The following is a 13,583-nucleotide window of genomic DNA, read 5'->3' as shown; positions in this document are numbered from 1 at the left end:
AAAAGAAAAATAACTGCCAACTGCTTTGCTAGATACTGTTCTGGGTTTTACCTATGCATCTTAATTTGGTCTATATGACAATCCCTTAGAAGGATATACTTAATATTTTTATTTCCAGTAGTGGAAACATGCATGAAATGGTTAAGTAACTTGCCCAGGTCATTCTGCTAAAAGGCTAGTCTGCTGAGAGTAGCCTTTGAATCCGTGCAGGCGGGCCCTAGAGCCCACCTGCAAACCCACCACACATGCTGCCTCTCCAGAGATGAAAATTCAAGTCCTGAGAGTTTTAGGCTCAAATTCATGCAAGGTCTCCCAGATACAAAATCTCAACCCAAGTGTTCCATCCCCCTGGCTAATGCATTCCCTCCAACTAGAATGTCAGTGCCTGGCTCCAAGGAGACTCTCAATAAATGTTCCAACCCTTCTGTTTGGATGTACATGATAAAATATAGAAATTCTCTTTATCAAAACTGGTAAATGTAGAACAAACGTAATAACACTGTGTGTATGTGTGAGAGAGAGGAGACAAAGAGAGTGCTAAGTAGCACTTTGGGTTACTGGCTAAATAATCACATAAGGGCTCTCAAAGCTGAGTTGCCATGCCAAGCCTATTAAGTTTTCCTCTCCTTCTGACAAGGCCAGCCTCCAGGCGGGGGACAGGGAACTCACTGGCACCGATGGCGAGCGGGGGGGGCTTCCACTGAACCAGGGCCTGGTGGGAGCCGAACAGCACGGAGAGCTGCTGCGGGCGGCCCGGCAGCGGGTGTGGCTGGGTGTATGAGCCAAAGATGACCAAGTTGCCAAAGCCGAATTCTTCTATGTGACTCAGGTCACATCCCACGATGAATTCATTAAAAGACAGAGAATCCTGTTGGAAAATGGCCTTGCCATCTGTGACCAGGAAGTCGTTGTTTTCACAAGCAAAGCTCTTCACATTAGTAAAGGGGACATGAGGTAGGATGATGTGGGATGCGGAGCCGTCGAGAAAGGTTGACATGAAGACTTGGGCAGTGTCGTTGAAATAAATGACCCGCTTGGACTGTGGCTTGATTGCAAAGTCCTTTAAAGTGCCACTCTGCACAATACGCATGGCTTCTGAGCCCCCACCAGAAGGCACAGGAAGATTGACTCTATAAATGCCGTCTCTCAGGAGATAAAAGACGTACCTGACACAGGAGCGGAAGAAGCCTGGTGTGAGTCAGTGCAAGGGTGAAGAAGGAACAACACCATTGTCTTATCCTGTTGGGCAATCAGAACCAAGTATCTCCAGAGTGGATAAGCACAGGGTTTCCCAAGATGCAAACTGGCAAAGGCATTTATTACAAATATGCTCTATTCATTTAAGTTAGAAGTTGGAATCCCGGAAAATGTCAGCCTCTCTTATAAGGCTTAATCTCGTAATTATTACATGTGACTTCTTAAGGAATCAGAATTTAAGAACAACAGGGGTCTTTACAGGTTTTCTAGTGAAGTCTACTCTTAAAGCATATTATATAAAACTTACATGACTGAACCTGTCATTTATTATGAAACATTTTTCTCCAATACACAGAAATTCTTAGTTAAAATCTGTCAATAAATATTCCCATGCATTGTGAATGACAAAACGGAAGAAAACATAAACATTTAAGCCATTTTTTAAAACTTTATGGTATTATTTTGCACAGTTGCTACCAGCAATACTAATCCTGCATTTGTATTAGACTAAGCTTTTTGCTGACAAAGGTCCATATAGTCATAACTACAGTTTATCCAGTAGTATGGATGTGAGAGCTGGACCATAAAGAAGGCTGAGTGCCGAAGAATTGATGCCTTCAAACTGTGGTGTTGGAGAGGACTCCTTGGACTGCAAGGAGATTAAACAGGCCAATCCTATAGGACATCAACACTAAATATTCATTGGAAGAACTGGTGCTGAAGCTGCAGCTCCAATACTTCAGACACTCGATGTGAAAAGCCAACTCATTAGAAAAGACCCTGATGCTGGGGAAGATTAAGGGCAGGAGAAGAAGGGGGCAACTGAGGATGAGATGGTTCGATGGCATCACTGACTCAGTAGACTTGAGTTTGAGCAAACTCCTGGAGAAAGTGAAGGACAAGGAAGCCTGGCATGCTGCAGTTCATGGGGTCACAAGGAGTCAGACACAACTTAGTAACTGAACAACAGTAACAAGCTTTTAAAAATATTCACAAATGAGTGAGGCAATAGTGTCAGCGTTTTACAAAATCATGATGAAATACCCCACAACTGAGTAAAAACAGCTGGGAAGGACCACCCAAAATCAGCAGAAAGGAGTCAGTGGAAGAATGCTAAACCTGTCTCCCAACAGACATGATAACCAGACCAGAAAAGCAAACAGGCACTGAACTGCTCAGCAAGAGAAAATGGTGTAATGAAGAGAGGAAAGATAGGCAGGAAGGGCTTCTCATTGGAAGAGCTGAAGGGGAATAAAACTCTGAGTCATGCATAAAATCATGACAAACCCAAGAAGAGAAGCCAGGTCCCCGAGTCCCAGAGAAGAGATTTTTCCCATACGCCCATAATCTACTGCAAAGGAGAAAGGAAAACCTGCTTACCTAGAAAAGTTGTGGGTGAAGTTTTAAAGAAATTTCCTCTTAGCTCTATAAGAATGAAAACTTTGCCTGGATTTAATTAAATATGAAATAAGATTGGCTCATCTGGCACTATGATATTATTAGCAAGCAAGTTTCCCTAAGATTCTTGCCAAAGGAAGAGAATTCACATTTGCAAGGCTAACACTTACCCATTGTATGCATCAGCCACAATTTTTTGAGGTGCAATGACTGAGGGAGGTGTAATTGTCTCAATGTTTGAGCAGTTCTCTAAATCACAGACACACACCTAGAGAAAAGTACATCAGCAGCATTAGTGTCTCTAGTCTATTTGGCCAACAAATATTCCTGGAGCAACTGTTCTGTGCTTAGAATTCCACTAGTCACAGGCACTTTTTGAAAACATGAAAAAGCCCTTAAAAGACAGTTTTATATCCTATATCTTAATGAGTTCATATTCTCTTGGTATCCATGAAATACAAGTACATATTTTTCATATTTGTGGAGATACTCAACTACTTTTATTAATATTTTAGCTATATCTAAGCTTATGGGCCTATCTAAGCACTGAAGAATTGATGCTTTTGAACTGTGGTGTTGGAGAAGACTCTTGAGAGTCCCTTGGATTGCAAGGAGATCCAACCAGTCCATCCTAAAAGAAATCAGTCCTGAATATTCATTGGAAGGACTGATGTTGAAGCTGAAACTCCAATACTTTGGCCACCTGAGGTGAAGAGCTGACTCATTTGAAAAGATCCTGATGCTGGGAAAGATTGAAGGCGGGAGGAGAAGGGGACGACAGAGGAGGAGATGGTTGGATGGCATCACCAGCTCATGGACATGAGTATGAGTAAACTCTGGGAGTTGGTGATGGACAGGAAAGCTTGGCGCTCTGCAGTCCATGGGGTGGCAAAGAGTCGGACACAAGTGAGCAACTGAACTGAACTGAAGCTTATGGGCTTCCAGGCACAGTGACTGAGACCAGCCTCTCTTTCAAAAAAGGAAACTTGATTTGATAATACCAATATTACATAATTTAAAATGCTCACAGCTGATTTTAATCATGATTGGCAGTTGTTATCCAGTGATAATTCAGGTACCACTGTCTCATGGAAGTCAAATTATCATTAGTGAAAAATTACAGCTCTGAAAAATCACAAGAAAGATGATTTAATGGTATATCAGGACTAAGTAAAATATTTCAGTTCAGTTCAGTTCATTTCAGTTGCTCAGTCAAGTCCGACTCTTTGCAATCCCATGAATTGCAGCACACCAGGCCTCCCTGTCCATCACCAACTCCCGGAGTTCACTCAGACTCACGTCCATCGAGTAGGTGATGCCATCCAGCCATCTCATCCTCTGTCGTCCCCTTTTCCTCCTGTCCCCAATCCCTCTCAGCATCAGAGTCTTTTCCAATGAATCAACTCTTCGCATGAGGTGGCCAAAGTACTGGAGTTTCAGCTTTAGCATCATTCCTTCCAAAGAAATCCCAGGGCTGATCTCCTTCAGATTGGATTGGTTGGATCTCCTTGCAGTCCAAGGGACTCTCAAGAGTCTTCTCCAACACCACAGTTCAAAAGCATCAATTCTTCGTAAAGTACTTAGTACTAGGTAAAATCTAGACCCTCCTATAAGACTCTATGTATGATTCATTGCTAACCCAGTATCTAAAACATAGTAAACACTCAATGATTAATTATTGAGTGAAAGAATTATGTTTACTTATAAATATTAATATGTCAAGATATGCATTAGATTTTCAGTATCTAGTTGTTCACTTTAAATTCCCAGACTAACCAGTTCATCCATGATGAAATACATTTTCTGATAAAGCCAGTCTATGGAGATGGAAGAAATTAATCCTGAGCCTCTGTAAAAAATTCTCAGGCCAGACACATCAGACATGTTGGCAGCGTCCTTCACCCATATGAGAGTTCCTTCAGAGAAATAAACAACCTGCTGGTGGACATTAACTGATATTCCTGGAAAAGTGATGCAAATACATGTGTTACTATGTAACAACCAGACAAAACAGTGACACTAAAGAGAACTCATTTATTTAATCTTTAACAAAGGCATTAAAGTCAGCCTGGATCTTTCCTTACACACTAAGGAAACATTTTTCTCTATTACACTGACCTGTAATATTATGGTGTGTGGCATCTGACTGAAGGCAATGTGCTTCATCTACTAAATGCTTTAAAGACCTCTTTCTTAGAGAAGTTTTCCTGGATAAAAAGAGCCACTGTTCCTCTTCTTGAACTAAAACAACAACACGACTTTATAGACAGACAGACCAATCATGTACATATTGACGCAAAACAGATCAATACCACCCTTAAAAACAAGGGGGCTGGCACACGAAAGAGCTTTGCTGGATATTCTCTGAAGATACTGGGGTATTTCAACTGTGGTATAAATCACATTCTATGATTGGGGCGGGAAGTACTGTGGCAACCAAGCAGGATTTCTGGGTATGTGCCCCTGAATGCCCTCAAAATAACATCACATGCAGTATCACTGTTCTCAACAGCCTTGCCCAAACAGGAGCTCGGCTCATTATCCTCCACCCTGGGAATCTGACTGCTTGGTGAAGGTAGACCAGCAGGCTGGAGGGGCTGGTTGCATAACACACACCTATGGGCAGACTTTGGTTGCCTCTGTTTTGTCTTCAATTACCTCTCCCTTTGAGGCAGGAGAAAAGCCTGTAGTAATGAAATTTGAGGACTGCAGAACTCTGCGTGGCATCCTGTTCGACTGGAGACTGATGCATTGTGCCCTGATCAACACTTTTAGGGTAATTAATAAATGTTTATGCAGTAATCACAGTAATAACAACCTTAAACCTGCTCTGTATTTAACTCGTCCTTGGGATGCTTCTTGTATAACAAAAATACCTCTCCTCTCCTACAGTCTAGTAACAGCCAAAGAAATTATAGGTTAGTAATGGATGACATTCAATAAATACCCACCGGCATATCTGGGGGCAGATTTGGGGAATGGGAGGTCAAGTCAGCAAACAGGGTTGCCACAAAGACAGAAAACACACTCCTAGTATTTTGAGTTTTCACGTGTTATTCCAAACGTTTTGAACTAACTTTCCCCAAAATATTTCTGGTGCTTCTTAGAGAGCATTTTCTTTTATTAAGATTTTGCTTACGTGGGAATCATGCAGTAAATATTTAGTCTCCTAAGGCAAACATTAAAATGCTGAAGCTGAAAAAAAAAAAAAGGTACTTGCCAATTAATAACAAGAGCTAATTTCGTAGTTTGAATATTCAGAATAGTAAAATGTAACTTACTAAGTCCAGATAGATTTGAAAACCTAAAGGAAATTGGAAGAAAAAAATATCTGATCTTTATTAAATGATGACCCATAAAGCGGAGGTTAGAGTAGGATATATGTATTCCCTAAGTATGTAAATGAAAGTCATAATCACTGCTGCTGCTAAGTCACTTCAGTCGTGTCAGACTCTGTGCGACCCCATAGACGGCAGCCCACCAGGCTCCCCCGTCCCTGGGATTCTCCAGGCAAGAACACTGGAGTGGGTTGCCATTTCCTTCTCTAACACATGAAAGTGAAAAGTGAAAGTGAAGTCGCTCAGTCGTGCCCGACTCTTAGCGACCCCATGGACTACAGCCTACCAGGCTCCTTCGTCCATGGGATTTTCCAGGCAAGAGTACTGGAGTGGGTTGCCATTGCCTTCTCCCATAATCACTAGAGACTTTAACTGAAACCAAGAGTTTGCTTGGGGCCATTTTTTTAATTCCTTTTTTTCTTCTTTTTTTAATTTTTAAATTTCAATGTGAAAACTTTGCTCTGACAACTTACTCCTGTTTGTCAGATGGGACTGATTTCTCATTTTAAATGGAAACTTATCAAGTATTCACAAGACAGTGTTATTTGGCAGACGAGTAGGGGCTTAAGGAACACCAGATGACACAGGACCTGTCAGATCTGAATCCACCCTTCCACCCCTCAACTTCCCAGTAGCAGGAGGCACACCCCAGCCTATACCTGCTGGAGATGGAGTGGTAATACTAGATTCGGCTTCCGGCCCCTCACCAACTTCATTTACTGCTGCAATAGAAAACCTATTCCAAAAACAATTTGGAGAGATGTGTTTTACATGGCATGGTGTGAACATAAGATAAAAATAGAAGGAGCAATAACGTTTCTATTTAAAGGACAAGGTGGCAATGCCTGTATCTAGTTACTCGGTGCCGCTGCTCAGCACTGAAATGACCATCAATCATGTCCTTGTTTGCATTCCCCACAGAACAGTTCAGGGTCACAGAGGTCAAAAACTGAACTCTGCTATCTGCATGACCCTCATTCATGCCCTAATTTCTGGAGGTCTTAGTAAAGGCTAGAAAAGCTAACAATAATAAAATAATTCCCTTAACAGTTAATGTAAAAATACCATTAACAGAATTCTACCTCTTTACTTTCTTCATGTTGGATTAAATGAAGAAATGATATTGATGGTGCTTATGTTGTCTTTTTTTAGCCCATATTTATGAGCTCACACTTGTATTTTTCTCCGAATATATTAGAAATGCTTGAAAATGTTTTTGCTTAGGATGGTGTAATCTAGTAAGCATACAAACTTGAGGGAAAACACAACTTCAGATCAGCAGCACAAAGTCAGTTAGACATCTCAAAATACATTTTAAATTATTTTGTAGCCATATTTCTTAGATAATTATCATGCATGCACCCATGCTGGTTACGTTCTTCATGCACCACTAAATTCTTACCTGTAGGTGGTATTTGGTAGAGTGGAGTAAAACTGGAAACTGGTTCTCTGTGTCCCTGAATCTAATTTCTGATTTTTGCTGATCAGCCTTAAGTTATATCCCAAAATAGGTCCACCTGGGAATTGAGGTGGAGCCCAACTGACTTCCACCGTGTCGGGACTTGAGCTTTCAATATTCCTAATGAAAGGAGCAGTTTCAGGAACTAGAAGAGATAATGGTAACACCGTGAGCAGAAAATATACAGAGAAAAACGTAAATAGGGTAGGGTAAAGTCTTGTTTTTTGAAAACTTCGCATAAATGAGATATTTTCTTTAATAGTCACAATAAGTGGTAGGAGGAGGTAATATATCTATGAACTGCAATTCTTGATCCCTAAACAATATCAGTTAGCTACTCTTCTAAGGGATTCTTTAAAGAAAGTGTTATTTTCCTCACTTCTAATTTATGCAATAAAATTAAATGTGGAAGTCTACAAATAGGATAATGCTGTAGGGGAAAAAAAAAAATTGTTAAAAATCTCCAGGTACCTGACTGAGTTGAAACACAGGATGGAACCAGGTTAGGAAGGAGAAGAGACTCTGTAACAAAACTGAAGTCAATGATTAACATGAGTTGAAAGAAGTAAGGCCTGGGGCCTTTTCCCTCATTAGGGTCCTGTGGCTGGACCAGTTCTAGCTAAAGATAGGAATTTAGATAAGCCTGAATTAGAACAGCCTGCTTCCCTTTTGCTGGCATCAGCTCTGCTGACCCAGACAGTACTCTCCTCCCCCCAGCTCTCAAGGTCCCCCAAATCCAGGTTTTCTGTGCCTTAGCAGCATCCCTTCCCTCATGAAGGACAAAAATGAGCATGCATTTGCTAACCGAGCATTCACCCACAGACTGTAGGACCTACCCCAGTGGCAAAGAACAGAAAGGAAAACAAATGACCTAACAGCCCAGTCCGCACCTGCTTTCCATGCCTCCTATGCCCTGCAACCCCACCAGTTTATTTCCTCTTTTCACAGAAAGGCAGACTGATAGCACTTTGCTCTTCAGCAGGCTCTCTCCCTCTGAACAGTTTTTGGGAGGTGCACTGCATCACCCCTGTCCCCTTAGAGTGGGGAGAGAGAAGCCAGAGCGGCCCTCCCACTGGCTGTGTTTTAAAAAGGCCCTTCAACTGATCTCTGATAGCTTCCTCCCCAACTCTCAGACGGAGCTTGAGCAAACACAGATACCATTGCCTCACTCCTCAGCTCCACGCACGAAGTGACTCAGGTGGGCGGGGAAGTAGGAATCATCTGCTAGCGAATCGGAATTAGGATGTCAGAAAACCCAACTCTTTAGTCCACACCCAGACAGGCATGATCTACCCCGCTGCAAGTACATTCCATGCCACCTCCAGGCAAGTTGTGAGTAGTCCAAATCTCTCTGAAAAGGCTGAAAAGGCTGGTCAGGTTAGGCAAGGTGATTATTCCACCTGATTAAGAAATTATCTTCATAAGGGCCCCAATTAAAAGGCAATAATAACCATCTAAAGTCATATATTTCCCATAGCTGAAAGAGAAAAGGGCCACAAGGTGACGGAACACAAAATGGATAACTCTGTAAGTTTTGATGTGGCTAAAAGAGTGAGGCAGAATTGAAGCATGAGATGTTATCCATGGAAAGGATACCCAGTACAAGAACTGAAACATATGGAGGGTTTGGAGGCTTGCATATCCAGAGAAAGACTCAGAAATGGAAAGCAACATTTGCTTTCTTCGCTACTTTGATTTAACTAATCATCTGCCCTGGACCACCGTATGTCTCCAGTACTGGAAAATGTTCCCACACTGTTGGAGTCCGTGAGGCACTGCTCTGAACAAAAAGGATCTATGTATTCTACTCTGACCTGGAACATTTCAAATATTGCCCCAGACCCACATTTAATCTGAGGTCCTGAGGATGGTCAGGGAATGATCATCAGAGGGACCGCATGTACCTAAAGTCTGATAAGCAAAAAGAAGGCACTAACCAGGGGAGAGGGAAAATGCCCCAACCAGCTTCATCAGCTGTCCTGCTGAGGTTTGGTCCAAGGCCTAGTTCAGTGTGAGGGTCTCTGCACGCAGCTGATTCTCCAGAAGTGAGGGGTAGGGACATCCAACATCTGGCTTGGAATAAGCCCTTCCAAGTCCCCTCGGCTAACTCAGATGTTGAGAACACCAGAAACTCTCCCTGAATGTCTTCCCCTGGCATTTATCTCCCTGAAAGGCTCTAGGCTTGAATCCTTTTCCCAGTATGGAAGTCAGATCTTTGAAAGAATAAATCAGAAAATGTTCCAACATATTGACTATTTTTTAAAATCATCTCTAACCAAAAGTTGAAGTACAATAATAACCTCCCAGTTGGTCTTGCTACTTCTGTACTTCTCAGTCCCTATCACTGAATATCATTCAATGCAGTCTGTGTGTATTTGCCAATTATCTTTTTAAGGAGCATTTGAAGCAATTACTCCTTTAAAACCTTCCATAACTCCTAATCACATAATGAGGCTTATTCTGACCAACTGCTTTAATGCACTCCCCATTTTTCATGGACAGACCCTGCTCAAAGCATTTTTCTTACTATAGCAACCCATGTCTTCCTACTCACAGTATAGTTTCCTTTTTTATTAGATTTACTGTTGAGGGAATTTCCTTTCCACCAAAAGGAGAGCTTCACTAGAGCAGAGACTTTTGTTTTGATCAGAGGTATGGTGGGCACCTGGACTTCCCTGGTGGCTCAGATGGTTAAAAATCTGCCTGCAATGTGGGAGACCTGGGTTCAATCCCTGGGTCAAGAATATCCCTTGGAGAAGGAAATGGCAGCCCACTCCAGTGTTCTTGCCTGGGAAATCCCATGGAGAGAGGAGCCTGGTAAGCTACAGTCCATGGGGTCACAAAAAGTTGGACAGGACCGAACACTTCCACTTTTCATGGTGAGCACCTAGAAGATGACTTGACACCTAGTTACATACCCCATTGTTAGATGGATTGGTTAACAAAGGAATAAATCTATTTCACTATTTAAAATAAAAGCAAACTAACCCAAAGCTTTGGAATGACCCCTGATTTCTCGAGCAAGGTATGCATGCCATACCTCCATAAGGATGAGTCCTGTAACTGGGACTTGGAGGGGAATACAGATGCAGCTGGGCTGTGAAGATCCAAACCACTCGAAAAACATATTCAGTGAAGGGATGCAGGGGCTCTACCACATAGGAGAGCTTGGACACGGCCTAATCAATGAGAGATCAAACATCAGTATTCATGGAATCACTTGCGTATATTGTAAGTCAAGAACACAGATTCATTTGTAGATGATGCATGGCCTTCTGGATATGAAGTGATCCAGGGCTTCCCTGGTGGCTCAGTCAGTAAAGAATCCACCTGCAGCACGGGAGACCTGGGTTCAATCCCTAGGTCGGGAAGATCCCCTGGAGAAGGGAATGGCTTCCCACTCTAGTATTTTTGCCTGGAGAATTCCATGGACAGAGGAGCCTTGAGGGCTACAGTCCATGCAGGTCACAAAGAGTCAGACAGGACTGGGCAACTAAGCACACACAGCACAGGGCCTGCCAGGCCAGCTGAAAAGGAGGCCTGGAGCTCAGAGCTGAGATATCCCCATCTCAGTCCACACAATTCACACCAAAATTCCTTCCGTCTTCAAACCTGAAAAATTATGGATTCAATTATTTGGCATTTACCTCAAGGCTTTCCTTTAATTTTCTGTGTTAAAACACTCGGTGTCTTGGGACGGTTCTCTGAACCTGCTTTTGCTGTCTTAATAGGGACCCGCCTGGATGACCTCCCTGACCTCCACCCTAGTTGGCATCGTTTTCAATGGGATGGACAGATAATGACCAATGATATGAGTAGTTGGTTATGTGATGCTGAGCTGAAGGAATAATATCTATATCCAATAATATATTTTCCTCAAAAATAAAAGGTTTAGCATGAAGAGTAGCAAAGACTGAAGTTCAGCGGTGGTAAAGCATCCACCTGCCAACGCAGGAGACACAAGAGGCACAAGTTAGATCCATGGATTGGGATCCCCTGGAGTAGGAAGCGGCAACCCACTCCAGTATTCTTGCCTGGAGAATCCCATGGGCAGAGGAGCTGGGAGGGCTACAATCCATGGGGTTGCATGACTGAATGGGCATGCAGGTACATAGGCAGTGGTTCCTACCTCAGTGTAAGTCCAGCTTCCAGGAAGTTGTGTGTATTTCCACTGAATGATGTATTTTACTCCAGAGACGTTGGCCGATTTCCATCGTAATGTCATGCCATGGCTTCCAATGGAAGAAGCAAAGGGTGCAGTGGGGAGGTCTGCATTTCCTGGGGAGAAAGCAAGATTTCATTCACCACATCCCATGTCTGTTGACACAGGACAGCATGTCCCTGCTTCATCTCAGCACGCTCCTGCTACATCTTGCCACAATTATTCATCTGAACAGTAACTGATGCCTATAATTCAGGTGGTTTATTTCTTTAAATCAGCCAGTTGGTCTGGCAGCTTTTTTCCCCTCATCCTGCCTACCTGCTTAGTCGTGTCCAACTATTTGTGACCCTTTGGATGTAGCCCACCAGGCTCCTCTGTCCATGCAGTTTTCCAAGAAAAATATTGGGGTGGGTTGCCATTTCCTTCTCCAGGGGATCTTTTTGACCCAGGGATTGAACCTGCATATCCTATGTCTCTAGCATTGCAGGCAGATTCTTTACCCACTGAGCCATCTAATCTTTGAAGATAGTTTTTCTTACAGGCAAGCAAAATGGAGTGTTCTGAGACTGGTTTTCTCTTGTCATACCACTTCTATATAGGTTAGAGGGGTGGATGCCAAGGGTATGTGTAGGGCAACAGAACCATCCACTAACCCAGGGCACATATCTCAAGATACTTTTAAATTTTATGCTATGTATCGATGCCGGGGGCCAGCGTGAGGAACTCTGCCCATGGCACAGGTCATGAGGAAGGAGGCTTGGCATACGCAAAGGCGTGATCAAGCCTCAGGAAACCCCCTGTTCCCGAGCATCTACCCCAAAACCAGAGTCTATCTACTTTACTGTTTCATGCTCTCGCCTACACCTCTGACTTTATGGGGGGCTGTTCCCCACTGGTTCTCTTGGAGAAGGAGTAAACGTGCAGCTCCAAGTCAATAAAAATTCCTGGGCATGACAAGAGTGTTTCAACTTACGAACTCCTCTGAAGGTTATCTAGCCCGCCTGTATAGGTTCGTCTGGCCACATGTGATTGTTTACAGCCTCCCAACCTGAGAGGCACGAGATGTTTTAGGCTTACTAAAGGCAAATTCTTTTGAGGAGTTGGAAATTGTCAGTATAGTGGGTTGGTTAGGAATTATATTGGTGAAGGGTTTTTTCATTTGTTGTGCCAATAATTGCTGCTGATTCCCTGCCCTGGGTGTGACAAGGGTGTCTCAGGTCAAACCTCTCTGCTGACAGACTAGCTTGTGCGACAGGATTATCCATACTCCTGCCACTACGCACATGATTGTTTTCTACCTCTTAACCATAAACAGCACAGAGAGTTTTGGAGTATTTTGAAAGTCTTAATTAGCATAGGGCTTTTCTCATTGTTGAGTCAATGATTGCCATCAGGCCTCCATATCCTTAGGCACCTGAGAATATATTAATCAATATATTTGGAATATAGAAAAGGAAATATAGTAGTTTTTAAGGTTAGCAATACTAGACTTTTTGAGTTAATGAATTTTCTCTTTTGTAATAGATCACTGTACTTTGTTATAAATCACTGTGTCCTTGCTATGTAAAAATGTAACTTTATCACTATCTTAAGACTAAATAGATCTTAAGGGGAACATTGGGGAAAGGATTTTCATTTGTTGGGCTGATGTTTGCTGCTAAATCTCCATATTCCCTGCCCTTATAATGAATATAACTAGCATATAGGATAAATAAGTATTACCTTTAAGTATATAGGAGAAATAAGTATTAACCTTTAAGATTAATCATGTTAACCTTGGGTTAAATAAATTACTTTCTTGATTGTAACTCACTACACCCTCACCCTGTAGGAATGTAACTTTATTTGGAGGGCAGTGCCTGGTTTAAGAAAAAACACGCTTGGAAACAATAAGTCTTTTGGTTATCAGAAAGAAAGGGTTGTAAAATGTCAGCAGGTCTCATGGCCAGAAGCTGATGTAAAACCCCTAAGACCTTTTTTTTAATACATTTTTATACATTTATACATTTTATACATTATGTGAAGCACC

At 42.4% G+C, this 13,583-nt stretch overlaps 1 protein-coding gene across 2 annotated transcripts in view; it reads right to left on the bottom strand.

The window, feature by feature from the left end:
- The window catches only part of ROS1 (ROS proto-oncogene 1, receptor tyrosine kinase), a 131,144-nt gene that overhangs the window by 91,374 nt on the left and 26,187 nt on the right, over nucleotides 1-13,583 (bottom strand). For both annotated transcript variants that reach the window (XM_068985230.1, XM_068985232.1), the window contains exons 6-13: nucleotides 11,522-11,670; nucleotides 10,433-10,571; nucleotides 7,336-7,537; nucleotides 6,593-6,669; nucleotides 4,714-4,836; nucleotides 4,372-4,556; nucleotides 2,766-2,863; nucleotides 670-1,166 (exon numbers count right to left, since the gene is read on the bottom strand). In XM_068985230.1, coding sequence (XP_068841331.1) covers nucleotides 670-1,166; nucleotides 2,766-2,863; nucleotides 4,372-4,556; nucleotides 4,714-4,836; nucleotides 6,593-6,669; nucleotides 7,336-7,537; nucleotides 10,433-10,571; nucleotides 11,522-11,670 — 1,470 coding nt within the window. The remainder of the gene's footprint in view (nucleotides 1-669; nucleotides 1,167-2,765; nucleotides 2,864-4,371; nucleotides 4,557-4,713; nucleotides 4,837-6,592; nucleotides 6,670-7,335; nucleotides 7,538-10,432; nucleotides 10,572-11,521; nucleotides 11,671-13,583) is intronic.

Source organism: Capricornis sumatraensis, chromosome 13 (assembly GCF_032405125.1).
Source record: "Capricornis sumatraensis isolate serow.1 chromosome 13, serow.2, whole genome shotgun sequence".
Lineage (NCBI taxonomy): Eukaryota > Metazoa > Chordata > Mammalia > Artiodactyla > Bovidae > Capricornis > Capricornis sumatraensis.
This window is presented reverse-complemented; position numbering and strand designations above follow the sequence as displayed.